General features: G+C 41.1%; 1 protein-coding gene across 1 annotated transcript in view; it reads right to left on the minus strand.

The window, feature by feature from the left end:
* Positions 1–20,849, minus strand: part of LOC118403507 (angiotensin-converting enzyme-like) — a 23,980-nt gene extending 3,131 nt beyond the window's left edge. Inside the window, exons 1-23 of the mRNA XM_035802233.1 lie at positions 20,604–20,849; positions 15,384–15,545; positions 15,086–15,179; positions 14,434–14,577; positions 13,492–13,689; positions 13,010–13,107; positions 12,316–12,485; positions 11,398–11,621; positions 10,713–10,857; positions 9,998–10,099; positions 9,581–9,712; positions 8,760–8,935; positions 8,250–8,372; positions 7,581–7,653; positions 5,001–5,226; positions 4,234–4,395; positions 3,936–4,029; positions 3,560–3,703; positions 2,682–2,879; positions 2,433–2,530; positions 1,911–2,080; positions 242–465; positions 5–122 (exon numbers count right to left, since the gene is read on the minus strand). Of these exons, the coding sequence (XP_035658126.1) occupies positions 5–122; positions 242–465; positions 1,911–2,080; positions 2,433–2,530; positions 2,682–2,879; positions 3,560–3,703; positions 3,936–4,029; positions 4,234–4,395; positions 5,001–5,226; positions 7,581–7,653; positions 8,250–8,372; positions 8,760–8,935; positions 9,581–9,712; positions 9,998–10,099; positions 10,713–10,857; positions 11,398–11,621; positions 12,316–12,485; positions 13,010–13,107; positions 13,492–13,689; positions 14,434–14,577; positions 15,086–15,179; positions 15,384–15,545; positions 20,604–20,807 (3,479 nt within the window). The 5' untranslated portion in view covers positions 20,808–20,849. The remainder of the gene's footprint in view (positions 1–4; positions 123–241; positions 466–1,910; positions 2,081–2,432; positions 2,531–2,681; positions 2,880–3,559; positions 3,704–3,935; positions 4,030–4,233; positions 4,396–5,000; positions 5,227–7,580; positions 7,654–8,249; positions 8,373–8,759; positions 8,936–9,580; positions 9,713–9,997; positions 10,100–10,712; positions 10,858–11,397; positions 11,622–12,315; positions 12,486–13,009; positions 13,108–13,491; positions 13,690–14,433; positions 14,578–15,085; positions 15,180–15,383; positions 15,546–20,603) is intronic.
* Between the last annotated feature and the right edge of the window lie 148 nt (positions 20,850–20,997).

Genomic DNA, 20,997 nt, shown 5'->3' on the forward strand with positions numbered 1-20,997 from the left:
GTAAGTTTCAGGGGTGACAGAGCCGTTGAAGACCGCCCATCTCCACTGGTCCAGCAGGTATCCGAACGGCAGGAAGGAAACCTTGGCCAGAGCCATACTCATCAGGACGTTGATGTCAGATTCTGGATGAAGAAAATTAAGCAGTTACATGTAGGGGTTGACTTATTCTTTGTCGTATAGACTTATTCTTTGTCCATTGCCAAATAACAAACAAAATAAGATCCTCTACCGTAAAGCTTACCGTTGTCGTCTTCCACAGTGTCCAAGAGGCCGATGCTCTGTAGGTGTTTCGGAGTGGACACGGACAGAGCCAGCAGATCTCCCACTGCTTCATGGAAACCCGGGTTTGCTCCACCCCGGAACGGGACAGGGTGATGCTTGTACTGTAGGAAGTACTCGATGTGCCCCATCTCGTGGTGGATGGTGATCAGGTCCATCATGTTTATGTTAGTGCACATCTTAATCCTGCATTCAAACACAACGTCTGTTATTACATCCATGATTTGAATTAAATTAACCCTATTCAGACGGGGGGGGGGGGGGTGAGGCCCGCGTGAACTTTCAGTCGTATAACGCTAGAACGGCTTACGCTAGAGCCACCAAATTTAATGAGTTTTCCTATAATACTGTTGGTAACAATTTCATGATGTTTAAGATTTGTTTAGTTGCTATGGCAACCGTTTGTTGACAGGCATTTTTTTTACAAAAATCGGTATTCTCCGTTCTGCTAATGTATTTTTTCACATTTATTTGCCATATTACTGCTATTTTCTTACATAAATAAAATCTTATGTTATCTAGAATATCTTTCATAATTATAGGTGCATAAATCATGCTACTTTGATGACGTCGTCAATTGACTTTTGCGATCATTTGTTGCAATACAATCAAAATGATGACGTCATATAATTGCGTCACAATTCCTAAAATCTACATATCTACATCATTTCCTGAAAATTTGTTGGTTATATGATAGGTTCTTTAAGAGTTACAAGACAGATCTAGAAGGGTAGGGCCCCCCCCCCTCTTCGGTCTGAATGGGGTTAAGTCACATTCATACCTATTAAAATTACCATTACCATCGACCTTACAGCTAAGTGTGCGACAAAAATGTGACGAAAGGGTCTCGAGGGTCTGGGTTTGAGTTCAAATTTCTCATAATCTGCTGCGAAATGGCATTTAATACTGGCATAGCTAAAAAGCGTAAAAAGTGATGTGTTTCTGGTGCGAATTGGTTTTGGGCCCGAGTTTCACTTCCTTGTATTTCTATGCGTTGTTAGTGATTCGCCCGTTGACCCAGATTCACCGTCCATATGCGTTCTGTGAGCCGTGTTGCTATGCCTCGCGCGTCGTGTTATTGTTAAAATCTCAGTGTTACGATTTTCTTTATTTTTTGCTTGATTACTCCTAGGTGTATTCTCTTTCCGACAATATCAGTCATTTTCAAGACTAAACTATAGGTGATGGGTATATTTCCACGTCAAAATTCCCTTTTTTTGCATATCTTTTTACGTGAAAAAAACTTTCCTTCCCCCAAAATTACGAAAAGTAGAGAGAGTGAAGAAACTGAAATCCGGCTGTTCGTAAAGCTGGAGTGATACCCTTCATTTCAATATACGGCTTTTCTGCTTTAGATTTCTTTTCTTGAAGAGACGGCCTCTCGACTTGAGGGTGCGAAGCCTCGATTTGAGACCCCAAATAAACTGAGGTGTGCACCGTTAGACGTACTAGGGACTGTTTATTTATCTATTTATTGTTTAAGACACTCAATGTTAGAAAAGGTTGATATCTGGTGCAATGATGTTTATATCTGTATAAACATCATGGCACCAGATATCAACCTTTTCTTAACTCCGTCAATAGACAAGGAGCGAGTGAATATGTCATTCTCTGGCCTTAACTCATCCTACCTGACATCATGAGCGTTGTAGAAGTCCCATGCAGACGCGTGACAGACCACATCTCTGTCTGCTGGTTTGACGAACATGGAGTTGTCCCAAAAGTTCTGCGGCATCTCGATTTGACCCATGTCCTTAAAAAAGTCGTCTGATGTGCGGAACATCCGATCAACTGTCCACCCCTAACATGGGCATTGGTAAGTTTCAGAACTGACGTTCAATAAACATTCATTTATTCATAGATGCTAGTATTTACGTTCAACTTTGGACATGACTAGGGCATTCGTGAAGAAAGAAGCTATGAGCTATGGCTTGTTGTGGTATTCAAGCAAATGCACGTTCTTTTATAAATTTCAATCTCATTTTAATAGCTCCCTATACCGGTTTAGATGCATCTATTCAGCCCGTAGATATAGTATTGGCGTTGTGCAATCTGAGCTGACTTTGAAACAACACTCTTAAGCTAGCACAGAAACATTGCTGACTTATCGGCAAAGATTTAATAGATATAACAGATGGAATGAAACTGCTCACATCGGCCTTCATCTTTGGTGTCACGTCAATATTGGTCTTGCCAGGGTAAGGCTCCACAAGGTCGTAGATATTGATCCAGGACTGAGACCACATGTTACCTGTATGGATGACAATCAATCAATCAATCAATCAATCTTAAGCTTCTCATTATGCAAAGAGAAGAGAACAAACAATGGCGTCAACTTTTAGATAACGTAAGGCATGCAAAGCTTGAAATACTGATCATATGTGTACAAGTATTGGATTTACCCAACACATGTGCAGGGATTGGTCCACTGGCACTGATCTTGTCCTGTCCGTATTGTTCCCTCAGCTTCTTCCTGACATAAGCGTGCAGGTTGTTGTACAGAGGCTGGAGCTGGTTGTACAGGTTCTCAAGCTGCTCCTGAAAGTCAGGTATGTCATACCAGGAGCGCCAGTAGGCACCGGTGTCTGCCCAGTTCTGAGCTGCATGGATACATTGAGTTGCATTTGACATAAGGGAGCTTGAATGTACACTGTACAGTAACGTCAAGCAATTGCAAATTTCTAGACACAGCGTACACTGTCTCAAGTCGTATTTGATGCTGCAGAACGCTACTAAATGGAGGTGCCGTGTCTGGGGAGAGCCCTTCCCCAGGCACGTTAAAGAACCCCCTCACGTGCGATGGTGCGGTGTGAGGTGGTGAAAATCCTTCCGTCTAGAACTGGTGATTCTCCACAAATCACCCGGACTCCAGGAAGAATAGTGACATATCAGTCACTAATGGAGATCTGTATAACCAAACCAAACTAAATGTAGATTTTAGACAGATCAAACGGAGAACAGTTATTATTGCCAAATTTCCATTTCTAATCTGAGAGACTCATATACTGTAAATGCAGAAATGTTCGCGGTGGATTAATGTTCGCGGTTTTCGCGGTGACCACTTCACCGCGAACTTAAAACCACCGCGAAAATTTTTTCTACTATGGTATTAGACTGCATTCTATGGTGCTACCGCGAACTTAAATCCACCGCGAAAAGTCCTTTTTCCCGCTACCGCAAATTTAAATCCCCGCGAACTTAAATGCATTTACAGTAGTGCTGCCTATCACCCTAGTACACGCACGACATCTGTAAATATGCTAGTTGATTAGCATCTTACCATCTTGACTGACAGCATCGTTAGTGAGTTCCACGAAGCGTGGGTATTTGTCCTTCAGCTTCCTGCCCACCGCGTCCCGCCAGCCTTCCCAGCAGAACCGCAGCCGGTCGTAGTCACGGCTGCTGGCCATGCAGCTGTACAAATCTGTACAGAAAGAAAAGGATTTGACAAGTGAAGAGTTGAACATCAAAGCCTTCATGTCAATTCTATTTTTCTCCTCATTGGTCTTTGCAAAGGCACTTCTAAATTAAACAAATTTTCCCCTGTGCTACATTTTTCCTCTGTGAGTTTTTAATATTTTTAGTCTTTTGCTCTTGATTTCGCTACATTTCTTTGAAAATCGTCTCTCTGTAGGCAATCTTTTCCACTCCCTTACCTGGGTTCAGCGATAGACAGTTTGACGGATCGTCATACTCGCACGCCTTCCCAGTGGAGTAAATGTTGTCCATCTCAGAGAGTATGTTGTTGAGCTGAAAAACATACTTTCCAGATTAATTTTATGGACAGGAGTTTTAGTACCTTTAGTACGATTTAATGCTATTAACCTTTCATCATTCGCGTCATGAAGTATTTTCAGTTACTACATTTTTGAAAAAAAAAACACAAGATGGCGACTGCCAGCTTGACACGAACGACATCTGTCGGATCTGCATATATCTGCACGTAATACTGACCTCCTCCAGCTTCGCCTGGTCCTGCTGAGCTGCGGTTCCAAGGCCGCTGATTTTATCGAAGAGTCTCTTCAGTGTTGCATTGTTGAAGTTCTGCCAGTCAAACCTGGAGGCATTTTGAGCCACTTCTTTATGGAACCGTGCTTCTGCTAAGCTGGCTTCAATCTGAAAAATAGTTGTGACAAACAAATGTCACCTTTTGTCATTCTACCATCACACTAGCCACTAAATTCAAAGTTATCATAGAGCCTTTTTAATTCCAAAAACACTATCCCCAATACCTTTCGGTTGATTTTAAACATTTCTTTTGTGGCATTGCAGGGTAACAGCGCAAATCTGATCTGTGTGTTTTGATAGCATATAGTTTTCATCTTTCAGAGGTGCAACAATTTATGGCACGTGCGTTCTGTAATAACGTCAGATGTGCTTCTAGTCCTAGTCATTTGTGTGTTTTGTGTGTTTTTATTGGCCAAGAATGTTTACCTTTGTTATGAAACGGAAAATACAGTGCAATCCAGCGTCTACAGAAGTAATACAGTACGTACTTAATCTCAATATTCCCACCCCACTTTCCCACACAACACGTCATCGTCAGAGGTTATGAAAAAACATCTCTGCTACATACCTTCAAAAAGACCGATTGTGGTACTAAAACATTTTTTAACTTAAAGAAATTCGCCATTTCAGGTGGCGTTGGCGCTAGAGTTGAACAAGGAATTAGTCAACTTGGATGTTGTACGCACTAAAAAGACTCTAAATTCTGTCTTTACCTGTTTCTGGCTATTCTCCTGTGTGAGGTCCGTGTTGTAGTTCCACGCGGCCACTACACTATCATAGTAAACCTTCTCAGCTTTAGCGTTGTAGTCCCAAATGAAGTCCCAGGCCTGCTGCTCGTCTGTGATGCCCTGAGGAGCGACATTCTGAGCTGACAACAACACTAACAGTAAAGAGAGAACCCCAGCCTTTTCTGCCATCTTGCCCGCTTTACCAACTATTCAGGGGGCGGTATACACTCGGCCCACTTCATTTGGAGCAAACCATAAGATTTTCTAACTGGTAAAGGTAGGTAAAAAAGTTATAATTTATTCCTGTAGAGTTTGAGGCCGTAGGTGAGGAGGTTGTTATCCACTGTGTCAAGGACATGGTATATTGGAAGGTGGAGCCCATCCCTCTCCTACCACCGCCTTTATATACCTACTTCCCCATCCAAAGTCAGGTACCCATATGAACATCTGGGTGGTATGACCATTTTCCTACGGTGCTGTAGAGGCTGTGTGTGTATGTATGTATGTATGTGTGTTTGTTTACTTACTGATTATTGGTGCTTGTGCATAATTCAAGAAGCTGCGGGTGTATCTTCATTATATTTGATAGGTGAGTAGCGGTTGTGGAAACAAAGGTCAAGTTTGAAAGTTGTTAACCTAGCGTTTTCTTACTGTACTACAGCGGACTGGGCTGCGAGGTCAACATAACTCAAGAAACTGTGGATGGATATTTATTACATTTGGTAGGTGAGTAGCGGTTGTGTGAGCAAAAGGTCAAGTTCGAAAATAGTTTACCTGGCATTTTTCCATATGTATGTCTCTTCGTTTGTTTGTGATCATAATAACGCAAGACACGGTGGACGGATATTCATTATATATGGTAGGTGAGTAGCGGTTGTGTGAGCAAAGATCAAGTTCGAAAATAGTATGGTATTGTTCGAATAGTATTGTGTAGATATGTATGTGTGTTTGTGGACAACATAACACAAAAAGCTGTACATGGCTGTGTATAATATTTGGCGGAATGGTAGTGGTCAAATAGCTAGTTCAGCAAGAAACCTATATAACTGTCTTCGCCAAGTATGTCATGTTTTCGGTATGTTTGTAAACCTTGAATGTCTGTGTCTGTCTATGAACGTAGTAACTGTCTGTCTGTCTGTCTATGAACATAGTAACTCGTGTTGCCCAAGCTGTGGTCATTAGTTGTAAGTGGAAGATAGGTCTTGGGGTTTAAGCCCCCTATCGTTTTTTTTTCAATTGCAGGAGCCGATCTTGTTTCAAACTTTGGACGAGAATAACTGAAGAACGTGTGGACAAATGACGGATCGTCATGATTTTTCCTATGTAGATATTCTAATTGAGAACACTATTGTCTTCACTCGAAAAGGTTGATATCATGGCGGAGGTATGAGGTCTTTAAACTCTAGTTTCAGAATTTTTTCCAATACGTGAATAGTACAGTTATGTTACCTTGTAAATTACTAAGATATCATTAAAACGCTTCCAAACTTACTCACCAACCAAGTTTTATTCATACGGCTCCACTTGTAGGTTATTCATAGGAAATGTTAACTGTCCTTAACGGACTTGTCTATAAATGTACAGGAGGTAAAGTCCAAAGTACACGTTGATAAAGTTAAGATGAAGGCATAAATTTCCGTTGTCATCCAAGACTGACACACTCTTATTGTCTATGTGTTGTTGTTATGGGTGAACATCAATGAAGATCGCAACGCAACTTGATAGAATGAAATAAGATTTAATATGATTCTGACGAGTCGGGATTCAGGACCTGCAACGGCAAATCCTTCATGACCCCATGACGCATGCGTACTGTAGACATCAGCATTGATATTTTTTCTGGGATATCAGTATGCAAATCGTGTCATAAAAATTATGTAGAGCAATGAACAATTGCCAAGAAAATTGTACATCATTTTTACCTCTAACACCAAAGTTTACAATGAATTCAATGAACGAGTCACCACAAGAATGGAATTAAATCTAAGTAGATTTTTCAAACTAGTTCGTTACAAACGGAGGCAGAGGCTAATTTTGAACATCCCTTTTGTTGTAAACTGTTTTGTGTTAAACTTTACTTCCAACACTGAATTAAATATAGGGACTTACCCCTCTAAATTTTCGGTCAATCTCCGTCGACCTTGTTCACAGAAACCCATCTCCAGCAGTGACGTCAGGATCACGCCACTTTTGCAGGAGGGGGTCATAAGTATCAGAAAGTCTATGTCGCCCCCCGTCTCTGAGTGCGGGCCGGTGAGCTCTAATGTGCACTGCCTCCTTCACTCTTCGTGCGAAAAATTCCTGTTCTGATACTTATGACCCCGTCCTGCAAAAGTGGTGTCTTCCTGACGTCACTGCTGGAGATAGAAGGGGCCATTCTGTGAACAAGGTCGACGGAGATTGACCGAAAATTTAGAGGGGTAAGTCCCTATAGTTAATTCAGTGTTGGAAGTAAAGTTTAGCAATTTATTCTAAAAACACAAATAAACTTTCATGCTAAGACTGATGTTGTTACTAGTAGTTGTCTATGCTTCTGACCAGCGAAAATTACGGCTCTAATTCAGCATTGCAATCAGGATGCAGACGACAGAAGAGATGAAGGTGGTCGCCATGGAAACAGTGACACTCTGTGCCGATGCTGTGGATGAAGAATATGACTATATGATTTCCCTCATCATGATAATATGACTGCTTTGATATTTGTTTTGATTCCTGAAGAAAATGACTCAAAAATCGTAGGGAGTGACCATTTTCACCATGTTGTCAACTTGCACATTAACTTTTTTAATGCCAGTTTTGATTTTAACTACAAACGGGTAAACTGCATGGTATAAATGGGAGATACAGAGAATTTCAAAAATGGACAAGGAACCTAAATATTAAGTTGACTTGCAATTAAGATAGGAATTTCGTAAATTTCGTCACCACATAGCATCAACTCTCATAATTCGACCGGATGCCATAATACCTCCACATGAGAGGAATACATGAATTCAAAGTAATTTAGAGAGATGTAATATGTGAGCATCAGTAATGCTAAGGTATATTCGCTGCAGACATTTAGGTGTTAAAGGCAACATTGAGAAGGCTTCTATACTATTTTTTTGACGTGGCGATATTATGGCACCTGGTGGAATTATGAGAGGTGATGTTACATAAATAGGCGCAGTTGATACATCTTTATTAAGCCTTTAAGGTTGGAAGTATTCATGGCCAATCGTAAAGCGTTCTTACCGACGGGACAGTCTTTTTCATCGGAGTTGTCATCGCAGTCATTAACTCCGTCACAGCGATCCCCTGGCCGGATGCACTTGGACCCGTCAGCACAGGTGAAGCCGTCGGTCGCCTCGCAGTCATCTGGGAAAGGAAACATAAAATTATTTCACGATACGCTGACTAGGTTCACTTATAGTTTTGTGACTTCAGACTGTTGCAATAGAACGGATACCAGCGCTGTGCCATAAGCAGAAAACGCATTCTAAATTCTGTCGTTCGAAGAAAATGAACAATTTCAAAAGGACAAAAGCAACCAATATGCTTGCCACTGCTTTGTTCTCCGAATTAACTGTTTTCCAAAAGTTGCTATGGAATGGACAAAAAATGTTCGTAAGCATTTATGTCTTCACGGAGTTTGTATAATTTAAGAAATTCATTTCTCAAGAGATGGAAATGTATATCACTTCGCTCGTAAGGTTTGGTAAAAGGTGTTGAGAGCTTTGGCTTTTGGTTATGATCTGAACTCACAACGAGGAGTCCAGCTTTCGTCCCAGCCGAGTGTCTCTCCCTGGTTCTGTGTTTCCAACCATGTGATGAGTGGCTGGAAGTAGTCCAGGATCGGCTGAGCTGACATCGTTCTTTGTCCGGTGATCACCTCCATGGCGTCCGGCCACACCTGACTAGATCCCATCTGGAGCATTTGACTGTGTGAGAGGGGGGGGGGGGGGTAGGGGGGCAGTTACCATCTATACGTCGATGAAGTTTAGACATCCAGGTAATAAGATATGCCAAAAAGCAGTTTCTCGAGCAGTTGGATATGATTTACAGACACTGGAGAGATCTTGTTGACAGAGTTTTATATCCTAGCTAGTTGGAGGACAGGTGAATAACTATGAATTAAAATGCAGAAAAGGAGCGAAAAGAAGTTTTTGTAAACCAAAGGAAACAAGCGTTAGACAATTTGAGACTATGTTGCTTCGTGGTGTTTGAAACGTCTGGCCGTTTCAAAAATTACGTCTAGTTTTAATAACTGCTTTTTTTGCGTAGTTACCATCTACACCACTGCTTTACCAGAACAAAGCATAAATGCATCAAAGCAATGTGTCATAGTGCTCCAAGTAAAGAGAACAAAGCATAAATGCATCAAAGCAATGTGTCATAGTGCTCCAAGTAAAGAGAACAAAGCATAAATGCATCAAAGCAATGTGACATAGTGCTCCAAGTAAAGAGAACAAATCATACATGCATCAAAGCAATGTGTCATTGTGCTCCAACTTGCCTCCAAGTAAAGAGGAGTTAATAAGCACTAATGTGTCTTTAGTTTGACAGGAACATGATAAGAAACTCACGCCAGTTTTTCCCCAGCGGCTGCCTTGTTGGGCCCTGCAGAGATGTCGCACTTGTGCAGCGGACCGGTGTGTCCGGAAGTGTCACACAGGGCCTTGTGGAACTGGAACTGAACGATGAAGCTCACGAAGTACCTAATAGAATGCAGTGAAACAATCAACATATCGTTATAGTACTGGTATGTTGCTTGGCTTTATTTTGTTATCTCCTTCCGAAAAGGATTAAAGAAAGCTTTACAGACCCACTAACAGAACGCAAAAGATATTTCTTATACATGTTTTCAGGTTTTAATGGTTGTCTATCTATTATCACTTTTAAGTTCTCTCTATCTGCAGCGACATAAACAGAATGATTTACAAGAGACAAATGCCGCTCAGAAAGCATCTAGGGAGCATTAGATAAATAAACACACAGCAGACCTGATGTAAGGGGTATTGCCAGGGATGTGGAATTTGCATCCGGGGTCAAAATCTTTGGCGTGGTTCCTCGGGATAGGTGGCACGATGCCCTGGTAATGAGTCCTGTATAGGAGTAAAGACACCATTGTGGGTCCTGTTATCTAATATGTCAATTATAATATAACCATAGTGTGAAAAACACCTTCAAGAGCTGATAATGATGCTAGATCTTTTAGACCAATTCTAACCACCACTGCTGGTTGTGCTTGAGTTACGTTAAATTGCCCTAGTTCTGTGTGACTGATTGTGATTCTGACAAGTATCTTTGGCAGAGATGTACACAATGCATATCATTAATATGTACATAATGAAATGCAAATTATGTACATTTTGACTTAATTTGCATACTTAATGAGGAAAAGCTACATTTACATTGATTTCCATTTTAGAACTCAAATATATGTATCATACGTATTTTGTGGCAGGTGGAAAATTAGCAGATTATAATTATGCAAATAAGTCCTATTTGCATAATAAATGTGAAATTGTCCAAATCCACCTAAGTAAATGTATTACATAATTGGATGTTCAATACTGTGGCCTGTGTAAGTTAGCCAAATAAAGTTGTACATAACCAAACATAGATTATACATAATCAAAATATTTCATGGAGGTATAAGGTCTCCGAACTCTTTTTTTTCCCCCTAGTTATGTCAGGCTGATGTGTGATTCTGACCTGAGCTTCCACCACTCCTGATTGTATGTTTCCGGGGTGATAGAGCCGTTGAAAACTCCCCATCTCCACTGGTCCATCAGATATCCGAACGGCAGGAAGGAAACCTTGTCCAGGGCCATACTCATCAGGAAGTTGATGTCAGACTCTGGATGAAGAGGATTCAACAAATAAGAAGTGTTATTCAAATTCGTCAGAAAGCAGTTACTCAAGCAACTTGATATGATTTTGGAAACGGTCAGGTGTTTCAGATATCATCCACTATTTTTCGTCAGTGACAGTTAAGAAATCGTAAACAGACTGTTTTATACTCTAACTATGAGTGCAAAAGAGCTGAGACAATTTGAATTGTCTAATTGGAAACAAGGTAAGACACAGTCAAGCATAAGACAATTTTGTATTCCAGTATGACACAAAGGCAAGACAAAGGTATGACGAAGTTGATTCAAATTAGAAAATTTTTCCCTGCTGTTTTAGTTACAGGAGCTAATTAACGTTTTGTTGCGGAGGTGGGACAACAATGCCCTAAGTACTGGAGAGTTCCATACGTAGGCCCCCTTTCCAGAGATATTCACTTACGGGAAAGTTACTTTGAATCGCAAAACTTATTTCAAATCTCTTTGAGAATTTCTTGCCAAAGAACAAAAATAGATTGAAGTACATCCTCTGCGCATGCTGTAAAACTTACGATCGTCGTCATCCACTGTGTCTAGGAGGCCGATGCCCTGTAAGTGTGTTGGAGTGGACACGGACAGAGCCAGCAGATCTCCCACTGCTTCATGGAAACCCGGGTTCCCCCCACGCCGGAATGGAACAGGCTGATGTTTGTACTGTAGGTAGTACTCGATGTGACCCATCTCGTGGTGGATGGTGACCAGATCATCCATATTTATGTTGGTGCACATCTTAACCCTGTATGTAGACATATTTGATTTTGTCAAATATGATTTGAACTTCACTGAAATACTGATAGAAATTGACATAGTAAAGCTTTACGTACTTCATTTTTGTAGACGGTGTAAATCTTTCACCAACAAGCTTTCATGATCAGTCTTCTGACTCCACTGGAGTTGTACTGAACAGAAACCTATACCACGTGACCTGGACGGAAGTGTGACGTCAACAACGGGTCAAAGGTGCCAGGAAGTCGGTATCGGCCCCCGTCTGTTGACTGAGGGATGGTCGATGGGCTCTAAAGTAAATGGCTTCTTCAAACTCTTCTAGGACACTGACGATGACAATATCCTAAGAGGATTCGGGTTTAAGGGATCTAAATTAGAGCCCAATCACCCTTCAATGAAGACGAGAGCCGATACCATCTCCGGGAAACCTTTCACCCATTGCTGACGTCGTACTTCTGGTTAGGTCACGTGAAATAGACTACAGGTCATTTCTACTTGAGATAGGTTGGTAGAACCTACTGACAGCTAGTTAATGCAATGAAACATTCCACATACCCCTAGACTACTTGAAATAATGAAAAAAATGTTGTGATTTCAAAGCCTTAATTGTGGTATTTCAGCCACATCCCAGATAAATAGTTATAAATTTCCTATTCTGTGGTGTCAACATATAAACTCGAAACAAACTCATCATAATGACCTACCTGACATCATGAGCGTTGTAGAAGTCCCATGCTGACGCGTGACAGACCACCTCTCTGTCTGCTGGTTTGACGAACATGGAGTGGTCCCAGAAGTTCTGCGGCATCTCAACTTGACCCATGTCCTTGAAGAAGTCATCTGATGTGCGGAACATCCGATCAACTGTCCATCCCTGACAAGGGTTTGTATAACTGTTAGAACTGTGATATATCGATAGCTAACTGCGTGTGCTCATTGCTCATATTTCTAAGAGGACCATGGAAAAATACAGCAGATGCCGATTGCTGCCACATCTATGCAATAGCTGCAAAGAAGATCACTTATGCACCCAAAATCAGCTACTCAAGCAACTGGATATGATTTTGAAATGGTCAGACGTTTCTAGTAGAATCCACTACCTTTGTTCATTGACACTGGCGTCTGAACGTTACCAAAATCATATGCAGTTGCCTACTTTTTTGGCGTATCTCATTACCCGGATGTCTAACCTTCATCGATGTAAAATTCCCTTATGAATTACGGACTCATTTCATAATCTCTCAACCCTCTTTGTGGTGCATCCATACAGCCAGTGGTAATCGTACTGGTGTATTTGAGAGGATTCAGAGTGCCAAAATTCTGGAGACATAGCAGAGGTGGTCTTAAATTATTGTCAAAAATTTCCTTATGAAAACAGTATGAAAGGGGGTATCTTACATCTGCCTGCATCTTTGGTGTCACATCAAGACTAGTCTTGCCAGGGTAAGGCTCCACAAGGTCGTAGATGTTGATCCAAGACTGAGACCACATGTTTCCTGTATGAAGACAAAGCGTCAAGCTGTCAACACTGGCAAAAGCAAAGAAACCGAAAACAACCAATCAAAAACAATCGCTGGTAAATCATATCAAGTTAGGTAGTGAATTTTTGTACTAATATCTGACCACTACAGGCAACAGTTTCTTTCCCCAGGCGGCAAAATTATGGAACTCTCTCGACGACACCTGTTTCCCTCCTGTCTACAACTGATTAGCCTTCAAAACAAATGTCTGACGAAATCCCCGTGCACAGTTTCCAACTTCTTATTTCATTGCCTTGCAGTGGTCTTGTGACTTTGCTTTGAACAATCTCATTGAAAAAAAAAGCAGCATATAATGTTCAGAAGCTTTGGATTTGTACTTCAACGGTGTTCTGTATTTACCCAATAGATGTGCAGGGATGGGTCCAGTAGCACTGATTTTGTCCTGTCCGTACTGTTCCCTCAGCTTCTTCCTGACATAAGCGTGCAGGTTGTTGTACAGAGGCTGGAGCTGGTTGTACAGGTTCTCAAGCTGCTCCTGAAAGTCATCTGTCTCGTACCAGGAGCGCCAGTAGGCACCGGTGTCTGCCCAGTTCTGAGCTGCATGGACACGTAGAGGAAACTCTGGTTCACTTTTATCCGTGGGGTAACCTTTATCTGATGTTTTAAAACCAGGGCATTACGGGATATGAAGTCGACGGACAACGGATTCAAATTGAAATGTTTTCCAGATATGGTAGTTTGTGACCAACGTCGATCGAGCTGATCCCCTAAAATCCAATTTTAATACACCGGATATAGGTAACCTCTCGGATAAAGGTGAATTTACATTACATGTGACACTTGGAGCTGCACAGCAGGATGAAGTTCTGGCGTTAAAAAAACTCTCACTCACTTTTACATGGTACTAGTATCACATTTGTAAGTTTGTATGCTCATTGCGTTAATAGAATTTTCGTAAAGCAGTGACTACTTTTCAAAGGTAAACACACGTACCTCCTAATTTTTGATGGCTATCAGTCCATCGTGATCGCAGAGCGACCTAGTTCTCGTGAGAATTGCGAGAACTTGGTCGAGACTTGCGTGGATCTTCTGCCCGTCACCCTGCCTCCTTGCGGAGTAGGGGTAAGCTAAGGACTGTGGCAGCTCGTTACATGTGAGAATTCGCAACTCTCGCGAGAACTAGGTCACTCCGTGAGCAAGATGGACTGATAGCCATCGAAAATTTGGAGTTTTTTGTGTTTACCTTTGAAAAGTGGTCACTGCTTGACGAAAATTCTACTAACTGTGTACGTATTACGTGACTAATGAATCTCTTCAACGATAAACTAATTAACATCTTACCATCTTGGCTGACTGCATCGTTACTGAGTTGCACGAAGCGTGGATATTTGTCCTTCAGCTTCCTGCCCACCGCGTCCCGCCAGCCTTCCCAGCAGAACCGCAGCCGGTCGTAGTCACGGTTTTTGGCCAGACAGTCGTACAAATCTGTGTACAGAAAACGCGTTATAATGTGTTAAACATCGTAGGCCCTTCATGCTAGTTTTCCTTTTTATGTTACAATTTTAAGACCCTATATACGTACACAAAATAAAGTGCTTACCAGCAAGCTTTCGATCAGGCCTCTGATCCTTTTCAAGTTGAAACCAAAGCCTAAGTCACACATCCGGACCGGAAATGTGACGTCAGCAAAGGGTCAAAGGTGCTTGGCAGTCGGTATCGGCCCCCGTCTCGGTTGAGGGAAGGTTGGTAGGCTCTGATGTAAATGGTCTCTTTCACTCCCGTTGACTACCGTCACAGATTCACTTACATTCAAGACTTAGTATGATTTTCTTCTTTTTTTTCCCCATAAACAGTGACTTTACATTACAACTACAGACACAGCTATATGAGACTGTGTATCACACATTTTCCTTAGTGGTTGTTAACTCTACATTTCTTCAACTACTCTCTAGTTTCACTAGTTGTACTCTCTTACTCTGCTTTTGACCCTAACCTGGATTCAGCGCCAGACAGTTTGACCGGTCGTCATACTCGCACGCCTTCCCAGTAGAGTAAATGTTGTCCATCTCAGAGAGCAAGTTGTTAAGCTGAAAAACACATTTTTCAGATTAATTGGAAAACTTATAAAGTTACCAAAGCTGAAACCTTGCGATACATCTTTTAATAGGGATATGCATGTATCATTATAATTCCCTCACGTTTTCAAGAAAACATAAAGAACAAGATGGCGTCTGTCACCATCACACGAACGACATCTGTCGGATTTGCATATATCTGCATGTAATACTTACCTCCTCCAGCTTCGCCTGGTCAGTCTGTGCTGCGGTTCCAAGGCCGCTGATTTTATCGAAGAGTCTCTTCAGTGTTGCATTGTTGAAGTTCTGCCAGTCAAACCTGGAGGCATTTTGAGCCACTTCTTTGTCGAACGCTGCTTCTGCTAAGCTGGCTTCAACCTGGAAGTAGATTTAACAGAACACTATAATTACATTGACAGTATATGACTATGTGTGAATTGAATTGTTGACATATTCCAGAATAGAAAATGTACGGATGTGCACAACTACAAGACTGAAATATGCGCGATTATGTTAAAAACGGGAAAAGACTTATCATATTATAACATGGATTAAATGCGTGCTGGAGATAAGGGTCTGGGCATGGTATGCACAGTGTTTTTGAATCCTATGTAAAATTTGTTATGTTATTTTCTCACTGCGTTCCATGTATTTATCCATTGAATTTGAAATTTGAAATAAAGATCTATGAAAAAACTACATTTTATCACATTACTATAATTAGACTGAACCGTACGAGGTGTGATTAATAGCATCATCCAGAAATAAGCTTAAGGTGTACAAGTAAAATGTTGAGGGAAAACTGCATAGTATAAAGCATTTTATAAATAACTACTGAATGTTTTTAAATCTTTCAAAGAAAATATTTTCGTAAGAACGGATTTCCATTATTTTGGGCACATATGCAGGTAGCTTGAATATAACGTACACAATTAAATGCAATTGCAAATTAACAAAATAAGACTAATTTAGTATTATTGATCACAACCCTTTTATATTATCAATAAAAAAGGAAGTTTACGAAAGTTCGAAATATCTCCCGGAGGAATGAGGTCTCGGAACTCTGTATCTGTATTAAGAAAAATTACTTACACATAATTCGGCAGTCAGGCTATCTCGCTCGGCACGTTTAAACTCGATAATGTTTAACGTGCCGTTATTGCGGTGAAGGTTACAAATTGAATGTTTGGTTTTTAACACGAGAATTGAGTAAACTCATTTTCGTATATCCGGCTATGTAACCACAACCACTCTGGTATTCTGGGATTCTTTCTGACGTCAAAAGAAACGCCATACTCACAGACATTATGTGTTCAGAAGATTGATTAAAATAGCAATAATTACACTATAGCTATTGGGTAACAACCAAAAGCACAATATGGCTTTAAACAGAACAGAAGCTTATCTAGGGAACGTTAAAAAAACGGAGCATTGCCGTTATTTTCAAAATATTGCAGCGACTGTCGACTTGATACTCCTAAATGCCATTTTTTTCAAAACAAAGGATATTGGTTAACCTGTGGATAAAGGTGAACTAGTTATAGCATTACCACAGCCTGGAGGATAACTTTAGCTATAGCATTACCACAGCACGAATGAAGCAATTCTGAAGGATATTAATCTTATCTCCACCAAACACGGTTCTGATACACGTACTAACAAAGTGAATATTGACACAAAACGGAAGCTACCACTTTTCCAAGACAGGAAGGGGGGGGGTCTGTTTTGAACATTGAGCCACGGAACGAGTTTGTTATAGCTTTCATATCCATTTCATTGTAATTGGCAGTTTTTTGGGGCAATTTTCTCACAGTAATACAAAATGAGTGACTAATAATAACTTGATGTGATAGATATGCTAGAAATGTCACAGAAAGGGAAATTCATCAAAACAAAATGGTATGAGACATTGAAGCGACTTTGTTTATTTTTTATTTTCATACACCTGGGTAGCCTATTCAGTGCTAGTACACTGGTTTTCAATATGACTATCTCGTTCAAACGACATCCACCTCACTGCGAAATATAACATCAACAACAACACTTTGTATACGTGGATACAACATAGTTTTAGTTTCTCTATATCTTCTATTGAACTTTGGCATCCACAGAAAGATACTGTACGAATTTAATACCACCGCAAGCATTTTTCCATCATAAGAGACTACAGTGCATGGTGCTACCGCGAACTTAAAACCACCGCGAAAAGTCATTTTTCTCGCTACGTATACCGCGAAATTAAATCCCCGCAAACTCAAATGCATTTATACAATCGACGGAACAACAGTGTAACAGTTGGGGCGTCTCTCCGTGTATTTGCTGAGCTAACACTTACCCGGGGTGGGGTCACAAATTGATAAGATTTATCTATACCACTACCTGTCACCGAGGACAATAAACATTTACGGCTGCTCAATTTGGATTGCACTCAAGGCCGTCGATGACTGTTATAAAACTGGATATATGATGTTCAGCACTGAGTTTTCTTAACACTGGACCCAGCGAAAGAGATTGTTGTTGTAGAGACGGGTTACTGAAAGAAAATGGTGTTACTCCATTTGCGTGTATGAAAAATCGCCCTTTCCCCTATGTTATTCGTTTAACGTATTCCTGTATTTGTCCACACCTGCTATATTTGCCCACACCTGCTATATTTGTCCACACCTGCTATATTTGTCCACACCTGCTGTATTTGTCCACACCTGCTGTATTTGTCCATGCCTGCTGTATTTGCCCACACCTGCTATATTTGTCCACACCTGCTGTATTTGTCCACACCTGCTGTATTTGTCCACATCTGCTGTACGCTGTACGACATATTCTGTGCCCCCCTCCCCAATGTGTAAACGTCCTCGAAATGTCATGTGTTCTTATCCAAGGTTTGTCATAAAAAAGGATAAGCAATGTTCTTTTCCTTTTTTTCATATTCAATGCAAGTGTTATTTTTGACAATATGCCATTGCCACATTCAACTTAGCTCTAGAAAACAGCGTGCTTCTCTCTACGTTATAGTCTCCTTCTCAAACTTCGAGTGGGGCAAGCTTCTATTTTTAGCTGTTTGGCTAGTTTCAAAGTTGGGTAAGGTTCTCTAATGTCGGGAAAGGGAGTTCCTAGAAAGGCAGTTCGCCGTGGAAGGAATTTCGCCACCTAAAAGGACAAACTCCCACTTCGGGCATTACAGAACTTACGCCAACTTTGATAGGCTAGCCAACCGCCCCCCCCCTCCCCCACCCCTCTAAAAAATAAAAGCCAGTCCCTCTCGAAGTCTGCGAAGGAGGCTACTATATGTTACTCGTTTTGACCTTTCCTGTATTTAACGACATCTGTTCTGCCTACATGACGACATAACCCTTGCCCCCCACCCCACCCAGGGTTAACCGCCGTCCTAGATATGTCAGGTGTCCGATACTATATCTCCCCATGAGTTCGCACTTACCGTATGTAGCCACGGAGTTGTGTGACTGACGCTTGCTGTGAGGTTAAATTCTTCAGCATTCCAGCCAAGTTATTCCCATTCCTTTGTTCATTGACTAATTAGATATACAAGACTACAGGCAGTTTTTGATTATCTCTTTAGATTCAATAACTCTCATAACTCTTGGCTTAACTGTCATAACTCAAAATGCATAAAAGTTTGCGTCGTTATCAGAACAGGTGCTGTCACGTTTAGCCCCACCTGATTTTATACCAAGATTTTCGATATTCACGTATGTTAGGCTTTATTTTTCAGTAATTAAAATCTTGATATCTATTTTGTCGTTTGTAGTCACTGTACGAAAGTCACTTGACACTTTGCTGTGTCAATTTAAGTGTATTTCGTCACAGTATTGACCGTTATACTGAAATATTCCCTGTGTTATATAACCTCTGGAATCGTGTTGCGAGCAAGTCATGTCAGTCTGTCTCTAAAAGGCCACCCGTTGGAAAAAAAGTTGTTTGCTAACGTAACGTTAACAGTTTTCTGACGAATAAAATTCAAAGCCAACAATACTCTTTCCAACACCTTCACAATAACCTCATTAAAACTGCTTTCCAAGCAAGAGTTCTTTTCACATTGGTTGGAACCAGTGGCTTAGCAACGATACTTTTACAGATATGTTGTTATTTAGTGTTGCTATTTATATTAATGTTATTGTGTTGTTTCTGCCCAGGATTGCCTGAAAAATAGGTCTAGGTTTGACATGAGCTGCATTACTCCTGGTTAAATAAGATAAATGCGTTTACTACCGACGTACACAGACTTATACCGTTTGTATTGTTTATTAGGGCGCCGTCACAAAAGTCATCATGCGATCGTCGTACGATTTTTATGCCATAAGATTTTCAAGCAGGCTGTGCCAGAACCAACCACCGACTTAGATCCCTAACATCATTTTGGGTACCAAGACAGTTGAAATTTGCAGGAGACGCGTACGTTTTTGTCCTCCCAAATGCCCTAAGATAGCGATCGCACGACGATCGTACAACCTATGTGTGGCTGCGACCTTGGTTGAGTTGAGGCGACCAGTTGCTTCAACAGTAACCTTCGGTCCTACAGTTTACGTACGTGACGCCAGTTGTTGGTACACGTTTGATTGTATCCCGTTCATTAACAATGACATGTCCATCAGGCAACCCTTACAGGCGCAAAATCTAAAACCAACACCGTACTCACCAACGGTTTAATTCAAAAGTCAATTTTTCAAAAAAAGATAACGGACCAGTCGCCATTAAACGAAAGCCGACGATTTCGTAGCTTAAAGCAGCTTTGCTTCTGTTTATTGTTATATGGTTTGTTTACCGAAGCAGGTCTAAAGTGGTTTTATCTACATGTATGTGAGATTTTAGTGGCCTTGATACCAAGTAGCGTTCGCAGACGGAAACTTCACTTAACTTGGCGGAAGTATTCTTCTTCTCCAATTTCTTCTAGTGCACAACTTTGTTTGGTGTTTGAGTTATTTTTAACTTAAAACAGGAGGGCTTGGTTCGGTAAAGGGTAGCCTACAGTTAGACGTGGAACTGAGGTGTCTTGTTCAATATAGGAGGGTCTACATGGGGAATCCCGACAACGATTTACGTTGAATTCAGAAGAACGCCCTACGTACTACGCTAAATCATGGAGGGCAATTACGCTTAATTTGGTCGCCTCGCTGCGAATTACGTAGATAAGATGGTTTTCCCTTTTCCCGAGTTGCAGGGAAAAAATAGGCTCTCTACGTCTTACGGAAAAGAGCATGCAGACCCTCATATAGTACGCACTGCATGTGGTAATGCTAAATTCTGTCCTTACGCAGTTACTGTAGACCCTTCAAAGTTGGATATTCAAACCTTGAGACACGCTTACGGTATTCTAAAACTGGATTGTACTTGTGTTCTAAACGCACTGGATCCTTCTGGAACAAAATAGGCAGCAAGTCAACACATATTAGTACATAGTGGACGGAGATGCAGCCTTACCTGTTTTTGACTATTCTCCGGTGTGAGGTCCGTGTTGTAGTTCCACGCAGCCACAACACTGTCATATAAAACCTTCTCAGCTTTAGCGTTGTAGTCCCAAATGAAGTCCCAGGCCTGCTGCTCGTCTGTGATGCCCTGAGGAGCGACGTTCTGAGCTGACAACAACACTAACAGTAGACAGAAGACTCCCGCTCTCCCTGCCATGTTGTCTGAATTACTAACTGTTCAGGGGGCGGTGTCCGTACGTTTGTTCAGTTTAGTTTGGAACATACCATTAAGTTTTCCGAGGGAAGGGGTGGAAATGTATTTGCACGGAAAGTTACGATTCAAACTTTTGGCGTGGTGACTGACTATTGGCTATTTGAACAACCCTTTCGTGAATCATTGAAAGTTA

The sequence above is a fragment of the Branchiostoma floridae genome, chromosome 16, assembly GCF_000003815.2.
Source record: "Branchiostoma floridae strain S238N-H82 chromosome 16, Bfl_VNyyK, whole genome shotgun sequence".
NCBI classification, from domain to species: domain Eukaryota; kingdom Metazoa; phylum Chordata; class Leptocardii; order Amphioxiformes; family Branchiostomatidae; genus Branchiostoma; species Branchiostoma floridae.